Source organism: Pteronotus mesoamericanus, unplaced genomic scaffold, assembly GCF_021234165.1.
Source record: "Pteronotus mesoamericanus isolate MK-2021 breed Mesoamerican mustached bat unplaced genomic scaffold, CSHL_Meso_final scaffold_99, whole genome shotgun sequence".
Classification (NCBI taxonomy): Eukaryota; Metazoa; Chordata; class Mammalia; order Chiroptera; family Mormoopidae; genus Pteronotus; species Pteronotus mesoamericanus.
Window position 1 is genome coordinate 8,304,240 of NW_026555330.1, and position 18,654 is coordinate 8,322,893.

At 45.8% G+C, this 18,654-nt stretch overlaps 1 protein-coding gene across 1 annotated transcript in view; it reads right to left on the reverse strand.

Annotated features, from left to right (window-relative positions):
* Nucleotides 1-18,343, reverse strand: part of ELAPOR1 (endosome-lysosome associated apoptosis and autophagy regulator 1) — a 61,613-nt gene extending 43,270 nt beyond the window's left edge. Inside the window, exon 1 of the mRNA XM_054565012.1 lies at nt 18,139-18,343. Coding sequence (XP_054420987.1) covers nt 18,139-18,291 — 153 coding nt within the window. The 5' untranslated portion in view covers nt 18,292-18,343. The remainder of the gene's footprint in view (nt 1-18,138) is intronic.
* Between the last annotated feature and the right edge of the window lie 311 nt (nt 18,344-18,654).

Here is an 18,654-nt window from a genome sequence, read left to right on the forward strand (position 1 = left end):
CCTGTGGTTCTCAAAGTGTGGTCTTGGGCCTGGCAGCCTTCTGCACTGGCCCACTGAGTCAATACCTGAGGGTGGGCGGGGCTTAGCAAGCCGTCCAGATGATGCGATCAGCCAGCGCAGTGAGGGAGCCCCAGCATTCAACTAGAAGCTGGAAGGGCAGGGCCAAGCGTGGATATGGCATTAGAGATTGGCTTGGTCTTCCTTCCTCCCTTCCTTCCTCCCTTCCTCCCTTCCTTCCTTCCTTCCTTCCTCCCTTCCTTCCTTTGTTCCTCCCTTCCTTCCTTCCTTCCTTCCTTTGCAGTTGCAGGGTCTCCAGAAACCTCACCTTCTACTCCAACCATTGTTACTATGCTTTTATGCTGAAAAATTATATTACCCACAATTTTTTTTCAAAGGAAGGAAGACGGATGTAATTATTTCCATCTGAACTTTTTCTTCAAGTTTCTTTCCTCTGCTAGAAATGAGACATCCGGAAGAAGCTTTGATGAAAACACTACTGAGAACTCCCAAGTTCACTTACAGCCTTTCCTCCTAGAAAAGAGAACTGGCAGTCTTCCCCAGGGCACCGTTGTCAGGATGCTTTGAGAGCGGCCAGGGGGCTTCAGGGCCGAATGAAGTAATAATGGTGGAAGTGGCGCTGACCCAGCTCTGTAGAATTTCACCGACACGATCGAGAAAAACCGGAAGCAGAGGAGCAGCAGCTGCCAGAACGGATGTTCAAGTTATGTCCGTAAACAAGAGGAGACAGTCATAAAAGCCAGAGGTCCATTGGACAGAGGGCCAGGATGCAAAATCCTTTGCAAGAATGACCTGGTTCTCAAAGGAAGCCACTTTTTTACTGGAGGGTCTCGGTGTCAGAAGAGGGTGGCGGCTGGCCACCAGCCTGGGGTGAGAGGCCCCGGGCCCTGAGAGGCCAAGAAGGCCTGCGCAAGGCCCAAAGCAGGTGGGCTCTGTCTAGGGAAGGCTGAGAGGCTTTGCGGCCTAAAACTGGAAAAGCACCTGAAGCTAAAGCCAGAGGATGGGACGGTGCCACTGACTGGCCTGTGATGTTCTCTTCTGGGAAACTGTGACACCGTCCATTGTGAAAAGGGGGGCTGGGGCTGGGGGAAGGGGGCTGGGAGAACGAACAGCCGAAGGCTCTACTTCAAGCCGCTTGCCCGAGTTCGCTTACCCAGATGGCCCCTGCTACAAGGTAGAAGATACAATGCTCCTTTACGAGGTGCCAAAGTGGGCATCAGCGCTCCCCTGCTCCCTCCCACAACCCCCCACCCACTGCCAGGCACTTGCCAGTGTGGAGGCCCCGGCAGCCACCGCACACAGAGATTTCAGGCGGCGCCCCTGGGCCAGCCTGCAGCTCCACTGCTGCGAACCGAGTCCACACCGGCACTTCTGGCTTTGACAAAGTAGAAATGGCTTTGGGCCAAGGGCGACATTTGTGGGAGAAATTAAGGCAGGGTGCCATTCTCCCTAATTTTCAGGGAGGCCTCAGGAGACCCCTGCTTTTCAGCAGTCACAGGAGGAAACAGGACAAATCCTCCCGCTCTGTATTTTCATATCTTCTGATAAACAAGCCATTTTCATTTTTTTCTTCCCATCCTGAGCCGCGCCTAATAGGCTAATAGGTATTCATTAACCATTACAATTTGAGACCAAAGGAAATTACTCTGGCCAGGTGAAGACACAGAGGGACACGCGGAGGAGGCGGCCATGTGACAGTGTGACCGAGACAGGAGGCAGAGGTCAGAGGGAGGCGGCTGCAAAGTCAAGGAACACCAAGGACTGCCAGCAGCCACTGGAGCAGCTGGGAAGGAGCAAGGCACGATTCTCCCCTAGAGCTGCCAGAGAGAGCATGGCACCGCCCACCCTTTGATTTTGAACTTGTAGTGTCAGAACTATGTGAGGATAAATTTCTGTCGTTTTGATACGCCCAGCTTGCAGTACTTTGTCACTGCAACCCTAGCAAGCTAATGCAACTAGTCAATGTTCCTATCTTATTTCTCATTTCTAATATGTTCACAGCAATCCTTCAAATTAAATCTGATAGCCCCTTTGACAACTCAGTCTCACAGCCGGTGACGCTCCACCTGGGATGTGAACCCCTTTCTGCCCGCCGGTCCTTCCTACCTGCCCCTGTTCCAGCGCGCACCTGCCTTCCGTTTGTAACCGCTCATTCCCTTAAAGGCTAAAATGTGACATCCGTGTGGGTTTCATACTATGGAGTAGTTCTTCACGTCTCTTTCAGTTCATTCTGTTCAGTAAGTACTTGGTGAATGAATTATCTTAAACTTAACAGGATTAAAAATTTAAAATATAAGAGAAAAATTAAGTACTTAGTGGAGAAAGCATGACGGTGGCCAATGGTCTCTAGAGGAAATCTGTCATCGATGTATTCAATCTGATAGTATTCTGATGATACCCGCTCTTTGGGACCTGGTACCAATACGGACAGCGTCCGTCAACATTCCTAAGAGGGATAAAAACCAGAAAGGAAGTAGGGCGGACGAAATGAATGTCAGAATAATGGGGTCATCAGGTGACCGGTTATGTTACTTTACAATCACAAATGTTTAAAAAGGAGTATTTTTTTTTTTACCCCAATGGTAGGGGTTTACTCTAGAAATAATGAGCTTCTCATTATCTGGGGTAAAAAGCATTTTAAACATATTTGTAACTGTTAAGCAACATAACTTACCTGAGGATAAGCACCCACTCAGCTGTTTGAGGGAGCTGGGAGGATGCCTTGGGTCTGGCTCGCCACTGAGGTCCGCCCAGCATCGGTATTCGACGGGGTCATGATTTTTCATCTAAATAACACTCCTCAGAGTGAACCAACACACTGCTCTCTGTGGTCTTCAGTTTCTGCAAGTATAAAATTAAGATTCTAATAGAGATGGGATGACATCAATGACTTTATTTTTAAAAGCCTTAGATTTTTGTGTTATCTAAAAATGAAAATGGCATTTCCTCTTGCAGAGAAGCCGCCGAGCATCTGTTCGCACACCCCGTGCCGTCACCACCGTCCGCTCGTGCTCGCTCTCGGCTGTGCCCTCCCCTTACTCCTCACGGATGACAGCCAGGCGCATTGGCCAGTCACACATTTTTTCTGAAATCTTACATGATTTTTCTCCACATGGGAAAAACTAGCTGGTGAATATAAGAATAAGGAATAGCCTTTTAGACAATCCAGGACTAAAAACCCTGTGTTCTTTTAAAAATCTGCCTTTCCCCCACAGTTCTCTGTTTTCTCTTGATTGCCTGCTAACCTGTACTTAACTTGATATTTAGGCACAGCCCCTTCTAGTCTGTGTATGAAGGCACAGGACTTGACGTGCCTGACTTCTCCCAAGTGCTATCCTGAACCATCCTTTGGAGACTTAAACGAAGCCAGATGAACAGACATAATTAATGCTCCCTTTGTCTTTTCTCTTGGTGGCTTACTAGCCACACTCTTATTTTCACATGATTGGGGTCAGAGAGTAAAGTAATCAATTTCAAGCAGAAAATTACCCAATTTCAGTTTTCTTTCTGATTCAGAAACAGCTTTCCTTTCTTGTTTGCATGGGGTAAGGAGACGGATACTCCAGTTGCATGTAGGCTTATTACATTAAAAACCAATTATTATGATTTGATTATTATTATTTGGTCTTTTGTGTTGTCAGTAAGGTTCAGGTTTAAAAAATCACATTATAGGCCTAGGAAACTTAATTTTCTTTTTTACACACATTGTTCTGTGGGCCTTTTAAAAATGCCTTTAATAATATATGGCAAATTTGCCCCGACTGGTATGGCTCAGCAGGTGGGACATTGTCCTGCAGGCTGGGGGTTCGCCAGCTTTATTCCCAGCCAGGGCACGTGCCTGGGTTGCAGGCCAGGTCCCCAGCTGGGGGCGTGCAGGAGGCAGCTGATCAATGTTTCTCTCACACGTCCATGTTTCTCTTTCTCCCTTCCTTCCCCTCTCTCTAAAAAATAAATAAAAATTTTAGAAAGTTAAAAAGTAACGTATAACAAATTTAAGAAAAATAAGTGATAACCTCATGTTAGTCTTTTCAGACGTAAGGGAATTTGAAAACTGGAGAGCCTAGGAAGTATGAAAAATGTATTTTCTTTCAGCAGCTGTCAAGCGCTAACTATAATTATCTGTTTTGAGCTTTATCTGGTATGACATAGGAAGCTAAAGAAGAAATATGACAAATGGTATGATTTTTATCACTTACCAGAGTGACAATACAGACTGAAGAGCTATGAATTTGACCAAATTATTTTCAGAAGATTTGGCAAAATGAGCCGTCAGGCCGGCGTCCTCTGCCTGGGACCAGCTGGCGGCCTCGCCAGCAGCTCCGCGCAGGCCCCTCGGCGTCTCGGTGGTCCCCGGGGGAACGAGCGCAGGCAGGCGGCAGGCCTCAGCCAGAGCCGCCCTCCGCCCTCTGCCTCCTCCTCCTTTTTTTTTTTTTTTTTAAATCCTTATCCAAGGATATGTTTTTATTGATTTTAGAAAGAGAAAGGAAGGGCGAGAGCGCGCACACGGGAGAAACAGTGAGGATTGTGAAGAAGGATTGGTTGCCTCCTGAATGCTCCCTGACCAGGGAGCGAACCCACGGGGCGATGCTCCAACCAACTGAGCCTCCCAGCCCAGGCCTCCTCCTCCTTCCCACTGCAGAGGGATGAGACCGATGCTGTCTTTAACATTCCATGTGTCAACTTGTCGCTTAGACTCTGTGACCCACAATTTCTACTTTTAAGGATTTATCCTACGGACCGACTCAAACAGGTATGCGTCAGCACACGTAAGAGGATTTGCTCTGCAGCACAGTACCATATAAATGACTGGAATCGCCCTTTCTTCGAGTTTCTGATGCTGGTCCATACATACAATGAATCACAATTTAGTTGTTGAAAGTAGAGGTGTAGTGCTATAGAAATGAAAACAGTAAAGTACACATATTCTAATCTGATTTGTACAGAAAGTAAAAAAAGAGTAGAAAGATCCGCTTGTATAGACATCAAACATTTCAAGAATATGTTTCATCAAGGGTTGACAGAAGGTAGCCTCTGGGATTCGCAGGGCAGGGGCGAACTTCTACTTCTCAACTTATGCCCTTTGCCCAGTTTGGACTGTTAGCGTGGAAAGGCAGGAAATGGCAGGTGCTTGTGAGTCCAGGTGCCTGAGGGCCTGCTCTTTTACCAGCCAAGTAACCCTGGGCGGGCTAATCTCTCTGCGCCTTAGTTTCATCATCTACGAATGGGAATTCATTCAGGAACCTCTGAGTATCTGCTGGGTGGCAGGCACTGCCCATACAGAAATGAATAAAACGCACAAGAGCACCAGACCTCAGCGGGCTTCTGTTCTAGTCAGAGAGATGGACAATTGGAAAAATATACATATGTATATACGAAAATGTCAGATGGTAAAGAGTGCTATGAAGAAAAATAAAGCATGAAAGAGGAGAGGGAATGGTGTGGGCTGGAGTAAGGACGGAACATTTATAGTGCCCACCTCATAGAGTTATTGCAGGGATTAAAGGAGTTACTATACGTAGTCACTTCGAACACTCAATGTGGAATCATCATCATCATCATTAGCATATATTACTATAAAATGTAAAAGTAACTGATAATATTTAAACAAACACATGCCCTCAGGGACCTTTGATTAAAATCACATATCTTCCTTTAATAGTTTTTTAAACTTCAAAATGGGGATATTCCTTTTTCATTTTATAAGTATAAAATCACTTCGTCCAGCCGCACTGGTCTTCTCGCCGTCGCTTAAGCACCAGGCTCTTTCCTGCCTGCAAGCCAGCCCCTCCCCTTCACCCTCCAAACTCCTCCCAACCCCGCCGCCACTCACTCTCACTCCTCACAGAGGCCCGCCCTAACCTTCCTGATCTGAAGTAGGTCTCCTGGTCATAGTCTCGCAGCATATCTTTCATAGAACTTTACCAAATTTATAAGTCAACCGGAGTGCCTATATGTGGGTATCCACGCTGCTTTTCAAGCCAAACCTTCCCCAAGAACTACCGGGATGGGAAAATGTGAAAAGAAAGGAGGGCAGCACAGCCTGGGTGAAGAGTAGAGAGTCTGCTCCTGGCAAAGAGAGGGAAGCCGATGGCAAAGGATTTAGAACAAGGGTGATGGATAGGGAGTTTTAAATATTTTTGCTGTAGGAATAACTTCCAGAAACGCTGTGAAGTCACTTGGGAGATTTAGCTGGGGTCTTTCTTGAAACAGATGAGTTCCTCCGGCTGTGGACCAAGACGATGTGCGTGTGTGTGTTGTTGCCTACTGATCTGTCAAGGTTTGAACAGACTGATAACATGAGAAAAGGTGAAGACATACAAGTTAATGGGAAGTAAAATTGGTGCAATTTCTCCAAAGGAGAAATGGGCTAACATAGTACTTTATATTTGATCACGGAATCCCCATTTCTAGGAATATAACTTAAGGAATTAATAGAATGACAATTAAGTGAGTATTTACAAACATCTATGCAAAGGTATTCATTTCAGTATGCCTATGCTAATAGAAATTAGAAGCTCTCTGAACTGGTTGCTTAAATAAATTATATACAAGCTACAAAACTCTACACATCCTTAAAAACGATGAAGTAGACCTGTATTTATTAATAGGAAGAGATGCCTCCTGCATATTATTGAATGAAAAAAGCTGATTATGAAACACACATATAATATGATCCCATTTATGGATAATTATATAGTTATAGCTATACATATAAGAATATAGTTATAGAAACTTTATATGTATAGAAAGAAATCTGGGAAAAAACCCCAAAATATTCACAGTGATTTTAACCAGTTATGAAATTTTGGTAAGTTATGTGTTGTTTTTTGAGTTTATATTTCTTTTTTGAAAATGAGAATCTATCATTGTTACAAAAATATTATTAAGAATATTTTTAAAAAGTATTCAATAGGTCAAAAGGGAACAAGGCAATCTAGAATTCAGCCCATTCCAAAACCAATACTTTGTATGCTTTATTTCCCCACTGCACTGCATTTTCTTGCTGTATTCTCGAAGCAGTGATCTATACCAGCACATACAGTGATTAAAAATTCCCAGCTGTCATTTTTCCAGCAATGTGCTGAAACTATATAAGAGATCCTGTGATATACTGTAAATTAGTTCTCCTTGTAATAATCTCTCATCATATCTTACACTTTTCTGTCACAGCTCTTAACCAAATTTATAAGTCAGTTGGAGTGGTTATTTGTATCAATTCTGCTTTTCACAGTGCTATACTGTAAGAATGGCAACAAATTCTTTCCCTCCCTGTATCTATGCCCCTTTTTGTGTGACTTGGCAGGGCCTCCTATAAAGAGGTGGAGTCTGTCTCATGGCATCACCATGTGACTTACTTTGGCCTATAGGACATTAGCAAACACAATACAAGCAGAGTCATGCAGAGCTTGCACACTGGGGCTTGCTGTCTTACTGCACGTGGAACTCCAAGGCCATTGTATACCTGAGTCTAAGCTAGTCTGCGGAAGAGTGAGGCCACCTGGAAGGGAAGCCGGGGACCCCAGTCAGCTGTCAGACTTCTGAGCGTGGCCACCCTAGATTATCTAACTTGCAGTCAACCCACTCGCTGACCAGTCACATCAGGCAGCCCGGCAGAGATCAGCCAAGCTGCCCCAGACCCGAAGAGCCACCCTGTCAACCTACAGAACTGTGGGCTCAAAATAGTTTGTTTTGAGCCACAAAGTCTTGGGGTGGTTTGTTACTCAGCAGAAGCTAACTGATGCCGATCCCCTTTTATTGAAAGGTTATCTGGGGCAGCGAAGCCACTCCTAAATTAAGAATGTACCAAACATAATTAATTAATTAATTAATGAAGAATATACAGTTCACTGGCTAACAATCTTCTTTAAAATAAGGAGCACACAGGCAAAGAAGACCTCTGCTATTAGACAATCAGAGCTTGAACAAGGTCTGTATTTGCAGACGTTATGTAAATTTCATAGGGCTAGACACTGGCAATGTCCTTTTTTCAGAAGTTAGTCCCTCCAGGGTCCCAGGAAGCACTAAGCCCCTCATTTTAGGACTGACCCTGAATGTACCAGGAAACTCAAAGGTGACCGGACCCACCACATTTGGAGACGGGGTCAGATGGCCCAGAGGCATTTCCCTGAGAGCCGTTGCTATACCTCCGAACCCTCTCAGGCAGCATGGAGAACAGTGGCCACCTCCTATCTAGTGACACTTCTAGTTTATCCTAAGATGATACCTTGAGACCTTAAAACGCCACCAGTTCCGAGAAGCCCACCACTGTAAGTGGCTTTCACCCAGATCCCACCGAGAGGGCGGTCCTAACATGAATATGCCTGTCCGGCTTCCAGCATAAAGGGAACCCATTCGACTTGGGGTGCCTCAGATTACAAACCACTGAAAATTGAGAAAAACAGTAAAATTCTAGGAAAACACGACTTCCCCACCTCAGAGCTCTGAAGAAATGACATCATTTACAAAGGGAGAGTGGCCCAACAGTAAGCCCTTACTTAGTATGTCTGAGGCCCAAGTGATGACAGGCCTTCATGGAATTTCAGTCACTGGGCTCACTGGGGAGTAAGCCACCATTAGTTCCCTCACTTGGAAAAACAGTCTGGCGTTCTTTTGTAAAAGGGAATGTGCTTACACCCCACAACCCAGCACCCCACTTCTAGGCTTGCACCTTTTAAGAAATTTGTACCTGTGTACCAGGTGACAGGTTCCACACTGTTCAAACAGCATTGTTTGAAATGGCAAAACACTGTAAACCCAAATGTCTAACAGGAGAATTAATTTTTAAATTGTGGCATAGTCATGCAAAGAAATATTTTGCAACACTTGGAAATGAACAAACGATAGTGACAAACACACAGTAGTTTAGAAGCATAATATTGACTTAAGAAAGCAAGTCTTATAAGACTACATGCAAAATAATACTGTTTATTTTTCTAAAGGTCAAGAATAAAACTAAATGGTGATTGTGGGGGGAAGGGGGTATAAGGGGACTAAAAGGTAATGGAGAAAACACAATAGAATAGTTGGAAATGCTAAAAAAAATACAAAATAAATAATAAAGAGAAACAACTCCAAAAAATAAAACTAAAGATTTTGTTTAGGGAAACATATATATTGAATACATATATACATATATAGATGGAAATATATATTTAGAGAGAGAGAGAGAGAGAAACAATAAGACAAGGGAACAAAACCAAAATTCAGGACAGCGATTACCTCTGAGACTGGGACTAGGGATAAGCCCCAAGAGGCTTCGTGAGCGTGGATGATGTTCTAGTTCCTAAACTGAGTGGTGCGTTAATAACTTACATATATGTGTGTGTATATTTTATATATGTCAATCATTACATAACTAAAGAAATTTAAACAGCGAACAGGAATAAGTAGATAAAATGAATGTGCTCAAAGGTAATGAAATAAAAGAAGTGAATACCAAAATACGAATGAGGTTTTTTAATGCTATGAAGTTAGTAAAGATAAAAAATAACTGCGTTGTCATGAGGGTAGGAGAAAAAACTCATATAGTACTGGTTAAAGAATAAACTGACTTTTTACAAAGAGCTTTTGGAAATCAATTTGGAAATATATGTACAAGAAGCCTAAAAATGATCTGTCACCCAGTAATTCTATTTCTAGAGACTTATTCCGAGGCAGTAACAGCAGGTATGGTCAGAGGCGTCTGAAAAAAGAGGCTCACCCCCTGGCTGCTGTGCTGTGCTCTTGGAACTAACACAAAATCATACTGGAAAATCATACTGGATGTAAACAGTAACTGAAGACATTTTTTAATTGAAAATAAAGATTTAAGTTAATTTAAAAAATTTTTTTAAAAGACGCTCATTTTAACAATCTTCATAATAGCTGAAAGTTAGAAACAACAGGGGATGGTTACACCAATTCCCTCAGTGGAATTCATGCAATGATTCACCTGTAACATTCATTCATGGAGGGCCCACAACGTGCCAGGTACTAGGTTGGGTGTTGGAGACACAGCATTAAACAGAACCCAAAAGCCCTGGCTGCTTGGCGTGTCCCTGGGGAAGGACAGAAATAAGTAAAATAAATAAAATGTGGAGCCTGTTAGGGAGTGGTAGCTGCCCTGGAGAGAACAGAAAATGGGATAGGAAGTGGCATGACATTCAACACAAACCTCAAGGGAACAAGGCAATAGGCCAGAGGTGCTGAGGAAGGATGTCCAGGCAGAGAAAACAGCCATGGCCAACGCCCCGAGGCCGCAGGCAGCCTGCAGGTCTGAGAAACAGCAAGGCAGCCGGCACGGCCGGAGAGGAGAGGCTGCTGTGCACAGGGCCTTGCAGGCCAGCACGAGGCGCTAGCTTCTCCGTTGAGACTGAGGAGCTCTGGAATGTTCTGAGCAGAGGAAAGACCAAATCTGCTCTCTTTTCAGTGGGTTTTCCCTGGCGGCACACTGGACGGTGGCGGGCGGGGCAGAAGCAAGGAAACCAGCATGGAGCCTGCTGCAACCTTCCCGGTGAGAGGCGGTGGGGCCGAGGACAAGGGTGGGTGGCAGCGGAGGTGTAAGGAGCTGTCAAATTCTGGATATATTTTGAAGGTAGAGCTAACAAGGTTTTCTTATGAATTGGAGCTAGAGAGTAGGAGAGAGGGGAGTCAAGACCTGGGGCCCGAACAGCTGCAAGGATGGGTGTGTAGCTGAGAGGAAGAAGACCTGGGAGGCACAGGTGGGATGTCGGGGGGATATCGAGTGTTTCAGACACTGAATCTGAGCTGTCACATATGGACAGAGAGAGGCCGCGTGTGCCGCAGGATGTACGAGTCTGAGGTTCAGAGGTGAGGTCTGCACTGGAAGGGTGAATGTGGAAGTCGCTGCCGTGCAGGCGCTGTGTAGAGCCATAATGCTGGAGAGGCCACCGAGGGAATGAAGGCGGAAGATGACGGGTAGAAATGTGGATATATATATAGGAGGATGAGTAGATAGATAGGTAGACAGATGTTCGATGACAGAGTCCTGGGGAGCTGCCAGATTTAGAGCTCAAGGACATGGTGGGAGAGATCAATCAAGGGGACAGAGGAGTCACCAAGAGGAGAGGGAAAAAAACCACCCACCCAGAAAAGTTGGTGTCCTGGAAGCCAAGTGAAGAAGGTGTTTCTGGGAGGTAGAGTAATCATAGCTCTACCTAATGCTGGTAGGTGAAGTTGGATTTGGACAGGAAATTACCACCAGATCGAGCAAGAGCAGTTTCGGTAGAGTGGCGGGGCTCAAAGGGGGCCCCTCCCACTTTCAAGAGATAAGGGAAAGGGTAGATTTAGAGACAGCGACTCTAGGCAAGATTTTCAAGGGCTTTTGCTATAAAGGGCAGCAAAACAGGATGGCAGCTGGAGGGGAGGTGACACCCAAGAGAAGTTGGGGGGTTTTTTCCTCCTACTTTTTAAGATAGGAAAAATAACAGCATGTGTGAAGATAGATAGGAATGATTCAGTAAAGGGGGAAATGGGTGATAAGGAAGAGGGAAGACTTGCTGACCTACATAAGAAGGTGAGACGGGACGGTCTGAGGCGGGCCCATGTGGAAGGGTCAGCATTAGAGATTAGCCAGGGCAGTCCATCCCTTCCCCATTGAAATGATGCTGTGCAAGACCATTTAACAACCTAGAATGATTTCCTGTTAAGTTTTTTTTTTTTTTTAAAGCAGGTCATAAAACAGTAGGAAGCACATTTATTGAGCTTTGCGTTTAATGCTAAGTGCTATGCATTTTGCAAAGCACTTTAATCATTACCTTTTTAAAATTTTTTTAAGAGAGAAACATCAATTTGTTGTTCCGCTCATTTATGCGTTCACTGGTTGATTCATGTGAATCAACCTGACCGGGGATCGAATCCACAACCTCGGCGTAGAGGACGATGCTCTAACCAACGCAGCTCCTGGCCCAGGGCCCGCATTATCTGCCTTAATCCTCCCACAACTCCACAGAAGACAAGAACTAAGTTACCCTCCTTTTCCAGATGGAAAATGGAGGTGAGGGAAGGTGAGTATCTTGCTTTAGATAATGTAGCTCAAGTGGGCGCTGGGGTTGCACCGCAAGCACCAGACCCGGAGGACCACCCCGCCAGGTGCACACTGTCCCGTGGATGCATAACGCGAGTCACACGCAAGATTTTAAATTTTCAGTAGGCATGTTTACAAGTGTTAAAAGACATAGGTAGAATTAATTTTAATAATACCTTTTATCTAGATAATATCTGAAATAGACATTAGTGTTTCAACATGTAATCAGTATAATAATTATTGAGATATTTTACATTGTTTTTTTCTGTACAACAGGTCCTCAGGTAAGGTCATTTTGTTGTAACGTTGATAAGAAAAAGAAAATGCGTCCCGCCAGGCCCACTGTCGGTGTGGAGCCGGCTCGTTCCCCCGTGTCTGCGGGGCCCCTCTCCAGGTGTCCCCGTGTCCTCCCGCGTCCCCGCGGCGCGGGCCCTCGGCGAACCGGCGGGTCCGCCTCGTCCCACTGAGTGGGAGTGGCGTGGGTGGGAGTGGCCCCGTATGGACTCGGGCGTCCCGTCCAGGGTGGGGTTTCGCGTTGAGCCCTGAGCTGCTGGGATAGAATCCAGCCACCTACGACCCAGAACTAAAATTGGTGGGTTGGAAAATCATTGTCTTACTTGTTTTTATTAATCTCTCTTAGACGTTTGTACAGCTCAGGTTTGTTTTAATGTTTAATATTAGACGTGTTTTGGGTCCTTATTTAGAAGTCTGGTGATGTTTCTGTGACCAGGAATAGGATGTAGGAGCTTAACTCTTATTTACACGTATCAATTAGCCTAGGATAAAATTGGTTTCCTTACGCATCATTACACTTAAAGCTGCAGTTTCCAAGAACCGACCAATGACTTTACATGAGGATTTACTGTATTAAGTCTTCTAAACCTGGCAAAAATTTTACACTTTACAGCACAGTTCAGTTTCCAACAGAAATACTTGATGTCTCTTTAGATTTCATAAAACTTAGTTAAGTAAGTAGATTCACATACCCAAGTTGTTCTGAATACAGGTAATTGTTTCTCAATAATGGAACTGAGTATTCATTTTAACTTGAACTTCAAAAGAACTAAAATTTTAAAATTTAAAATTTCACGTCCTCAGCTGCACTAGTCACATTCCAAGCGCTGAACAGCGACACGTGGCTGGTGACAACCACACCCGAACAGCCCCACCCCCCACTTAACTGCTCTGGGCTCCTTCCTCTGAGTTCCAGCAGCTTTCTCCTCAGCTACCTTTCGCTATCTACTCTTTTTCCTTTTTCAATTCAACTGACTTTTACCATCATTACATTTTTTAATTTTTACCCCATAAGACCATGTTAATTATCCTTCCATTAAAAATCTAATTATAACAGCCAACATTTATTGAGTGCTTACCATGTACCAGGAACTGTTCTAAGCAGGGTGCATGAGTTAATTCACTTCCTGTCATACTGTAGTAATTGAGTGGACTCTGTTTATATTCCCATTTTAATGATGAAGAAACTGGGGCACAAGGAGATTAAGTAACTTTCCCAAGGTCACAGTAACTTAGTGGAAGATCTGGAAATTGAACCAAACCTATCCAGTTTTATCCAGACTCTACACTCTGTACCACTATTCTGTTTCTCTCTCTCAAATATAACCATAAAAATGATAGTTTGAGTGCTAGGATTATAGGTGGTTTTTACTGTTGTCTTTTTATTTACCTATATTTTCCAATTTTTCGGCAAATGAGATGTGTCACTTTTGTAATTTTTAAAGTTATTTTAGAGTAAAGTCAGATAAATGAACTAAAAGAAAAAAATAAAGTCAGATAATTATCAGTCTGGTTCAGTTTTAGTATTCTCTTACCTTGGGACAGAGGAATAGACAAAATGGCTTCTTAAACACCTTCAGATCTCAAGAAGCTATTATTCTTACCCCCTATCGGTATTAAACAAAACCAGCCCATCTCACTACCCTATATATACTTCATGACAGTTGGAGAGTTTTAATTTTCTCTCTTTACCAAATATGGCAGGAGGTTTCAAACATCAAACCTCGATGGTCCCCAACCAAAGGATTCATTTTAAATCTTACACTGTTGGTGAAACATGTTCTGAAAGTTCAAGGGTCCTGAATGTTTTCTGGGTCTGTGTATTTCCCCCTGGAGTTCAGACCTTGAGAAATGTGTTAGAACAAATACGGGGGTCGGGGGTGGCTGTAGCAGCCTGGAAGCTGAGATCATGCAGTGAGGTGGGGTGCACCCCAGCCTGAGGAATTGCCCGCCCAGCACGGGCTGACCCCAGGAAGTCAGGACTGAGAAAGGCGGCCCCTCTTCCTCCAAGGCTGTTCCTTCTGTGCCCTGGCTCATAGCTCCTACCACTCCCCTGCTCGAGATCCGGACAAAAACGGTCGGCTCGCCCCTCCGTTGCCCTATGCTTTCAATCAGTTGCCAAATCCTCTAACCTCCACCTTCAGCATTTTTTTAATTAAAGATTTTTTAAAATTTATTTTTAGAGGGGATGTGGAGAAAGACACAGAAACATCGATCATGAACAACAATAAAAAAAAAGAAAAAACCAAAAGAAACATCGATCGGTTGCCTCTTACATGCCCCCACCTGGGGACCTGGCCCAAGTCCTAGGCCCTAGGCATGTGCCCTGACTGGGAATCGAACCTGTGACCTTTCAGTTTGCAGGACGATGTCCATCCCACTGAGCTACACCGGTCAGGGCCCAGCATATTTTTCATATCTATACCTTTGCACTTCTCCAATAGCAACCATCCCATAGCAGTGCCTTTTTTAGCCTCCTCCTCGGCCTCAGTAGCATCTTCTGAACGGGAGCCCTTGAGCCACCTCTCCGCTCCCGGCACTGGCCTGCCTCAGCCAGGCCTGCCTCGGGCTCTGCCAGTCAACTCCCAGCAGGCCGCTGGCTCTGCCGGCAGTCCTTTGGGATGCTCTGCTTAGGTTCTGGCTTTCCAACCTCAGTTTCTAGGGCACCGCACGCCTACTCCACATTTCAGTCACCCGACCTTCTTGCAGTTCTCAGGTTCTTTTACATTTTCTACCTGCAGACCTTTCCTCAGGTTCCTCCCTCTATCTAGAAAGCACCTTTCTGCCATCTCTGCCCATTGAAATGCTACTGATTACTCCAGGTCAAGTACAAACTGTTTAAGTGAGTTCTTTGCCTATCAACCTCTATCTTGCCACTCCTGCATTGGTTACCACAAACCAACCTCAATCTCATCATTTACATGTCATTATTTGTATACTTTTCTGCCTACTAATATTCCTAATATTCCTAGTATGTACCTGTGACATGTCAAGGCTACGTACTAGACACTTCACATGTCTTATCTAATTTAATTTAATCCTCACAGCAGCCTATGAGATAGGTATTACCATCCCTATTTTATAGATCAGGAATCTGAGGCTGTCAGAAGTTAACTAACTTGCTCAAAGTAGCATCCTTACTAAGAGGGAGAGTCATCACTCATTCCGCGCCGTTTTTCCCAACCCATGCTTGCCAGATTCCTCAGCCCTAGGGCTGTGCAGTGTAGACCAGGGAGTCTGGGGGCGGGGGGGGCCTTTAGCATGGAGCCTCGGGACCAGGCACCTCTGTTAGAGGCAGTTTCCTGCTCCTCTTGCATTTGATTTGGATTCACCGTACTTGATGTGGATTCTCCATGCTACAGGAAATGGCTGGTCCTTTGGCTCTCAGTCAGCACTTAGGCTGGGCTAGCACATGGCTAAAGAAATGACAAACTCCACACGGGAGGTTTCGTCCCACTAATGACCCTGAGAGCTGGAAAACTGCGAGAGAAATGCCAAGTTCCAGCTTACGGTTGGCAATCTAGAACTCCGTGTTGTAAGGAGTGAAATGCGTTCGGGCCATGCACGAAACCTCTCTGTTCCCTGAGGAGATGTGGAGGGGCCTCCGCTTTCAGAAGCAGGGTTGGAACAGCGCCATGGTTGCCACGTCATCCCGATAAGGGCCCCGCCTTTAAGGCCCGGCAGCGACTCAGAGGGATTCACACGCAGGTTCAGAACAGAGAAGGGCCAGCCTGCCCTGAATTGGTTTTTCACCATTTAGGATGGAAGCCCTTAAACTTGTTGGGTCAGTTCATACTGCCAAATGAAGAATATTATAATAATGGGTTTATTCTCTTCCTTATTGTTTTGGAGTCGAGGGTGTTCAGCTGCCACTGTTTGCCCAAGGAGAGAGTAAACAGGACTTGACTCCCGTGACTAATGATCACAGCGCCCTCAGCCACTTTCACTCCGGCCTGGGGTGTGGATCCATACTGAGTGGGAAAGGGGGTTAGGTGGCTCTAATTTGTGTTTTATTTGTAGTTTCCTTTCAATCCTCAAAGCAATCCTTTTCGAAGTGGGTGTTATTGAAATAGCCATTCATTCTACAGATCAAAAAACTGGGTGCTAAGTGGCAGGCAGGGACTGGAAAGCTGATAGGTTGAGTTCTACAGTTTAAGCTCACTCTCTGTGGCAAGATCTTTTGCTTAGGCAACTGCCAGTCATTTAAGAAGGGCTAAAGACAAAATTTGTAACCAAATTAAAGTTCTCAAGTATCAACATTCTCCTCTCCCTCCAAACCAAGATGATACAAAGTGTTAAATTCCTTAACTGTCTCACATTCTACACAGTTGACAAAGACCTTCCACCCAGGAGGCTCCCACGTTGGATTCTTAGGCAAGTGGGCTTGTCGGAACTGTTTATCTTGGTTGGTTAGAAATGATAAGTCGCTAAGGCCAGTAAGCCACAGTCACTGACAAAATCTCCCTGTTCCCAGCCATCTTTAAACAGGTCAGAAAGTGGCTGGGGGGACATGCGAGGGCCCGGAGCCTGTAGTCACTGGGGCTGATGAAAGTTTTCAGAAGTCCCACTCACTGGGGGCGCTTGCTTGTGTTGTATTCAAGAATGAAGTCAAACATGGATCCTCACACAAACATTCTCTCCTCCCCCCCTCCCCACCTCTACATGATCTGTTATGTTGTAGACGGTCTATGGTTAGAACACCATAATAATATATTTCCAGATGGGGTGGGGTTGTGTTTGCCAACCAGTTAACACTGATAACTTAGGAAAAAATATTTCAGCTTCACAAAACCTTAGCTGAGGATGACATTTGGGATTACTTTTACAAGGCTAGACCCTTGATGTATTATTATAAAGCCTTGATGTATTATTATGAAGTCTTTCACATTTTCTCAGAAATAACCACTTTTGTCTTGCCTTCCGCAATGAAGTTCTTATAAATATTTGTTGCTGTCTCTACCATATGGTAAAAAAAAAAAAAAAAAAAAGTTACTCGGAGCACAGCACCATAGAAACGATGGAGTTTTATTACTCCTGAATACCTCTTCGTATCTCTCCAAAAAGAATGTTCAAAAGGCATTTTTGGCTGGAAGGCATTCACTACCTATTGTCCAAATTACGCTGGCAACATTTTGGAAACACCTTGAAAAAGACTTATGACATATGTCAGCAGAGGTCAGAGAAGGAAAGTAGAGATTGGTGGGGAGTGAACTGTTACAGAACTCACAGACTGGCCCAAAGTGGGCGCGTGCTGTCAGGTACACCAAGCAAAGTGCAGCGGGGAAGCCAAGCCCTGAAGAGGACCTGCACTCAGCAGCCGTTTGACCCGCGCGCGAGCGAGGGGTGGTGGGACCTCTCCGTGCCTCTGGCCCGCCTCCCGGCTTTCACGCTTCTTCCGAAGCTGTGATAAAAGCACCAGGGTTTCCTACCCCACTTCTCCCCCTCCCCACTTCCCAATTTGCCCCTCTGCACATGCACAATCTTTTGTTCTCAACCACTTTTAAGGTGATTTCATCCCAGCTGGAAAATGACCCATATCCTCTCCCCTGGTCTGAGTCCAGGACCTCAGGTTCCAGAAGACGGGACCTTTCTCCCTGCGCTCAGCAGCCCAACTGTGGGTCCTCCAGGGGGCTGGCCTCTCCACGACGCGGGTCCACTCCTCGCCCTGCCCGCCCACCCTCATCCTCGGAGAAACCTCAACTCCGTGGCCGCAGCAGCTCTCTGTGCCTAGGTCCCCAAGGTCTTCTCCGGGATCCAAGGTGTCTCTGATTCAAGTGGGGACGCGTCGGGAAGAACAGTACCTCTTTGCAGGCATGAAGCTTTGGTTCCGTTCCCTGGGTCACCTGGAGGGCGGTCCCAACCCAGAGCAGCAGCCGTAGGAGCCAGAGTGTGCGCCGCTCAGCTCTTCCCCTGCCTCTGGCAGATGGATGGAGGCTGCGCCCAGGCTCAGCCATAGCGTCGTCCCGAGCGAACGGCCGCAGCGGCTCAGGTGCTGCGGCGGCTGCTACCGCTGGCCGAAGGCGGAGGAAAGGGGAGGGAGGCTCACGGGGGGAGGATGTTAGGGGCTGGGCTCGCTTCAGTCACCTCCGGGCGGCAACGCCATAGCCGCCCATCCTTCCTCCTCCCTCCTTCCTCGTCTCCTCCTACCCACGTCGCCTTGGCAACCGCCTCCTCTTTCCCTCCGCGCGGGTGGGGCAGGGACCACGCGATGCTCTGCCGCTCACCTGCCGGTCGCCATGGCAGCCGCCGCCGCTGGCGCGCGCTGCGTGGAAATGCACGCGCCTGGGGTCTGCAACTGGCCCACAGGCGGGCGCGGG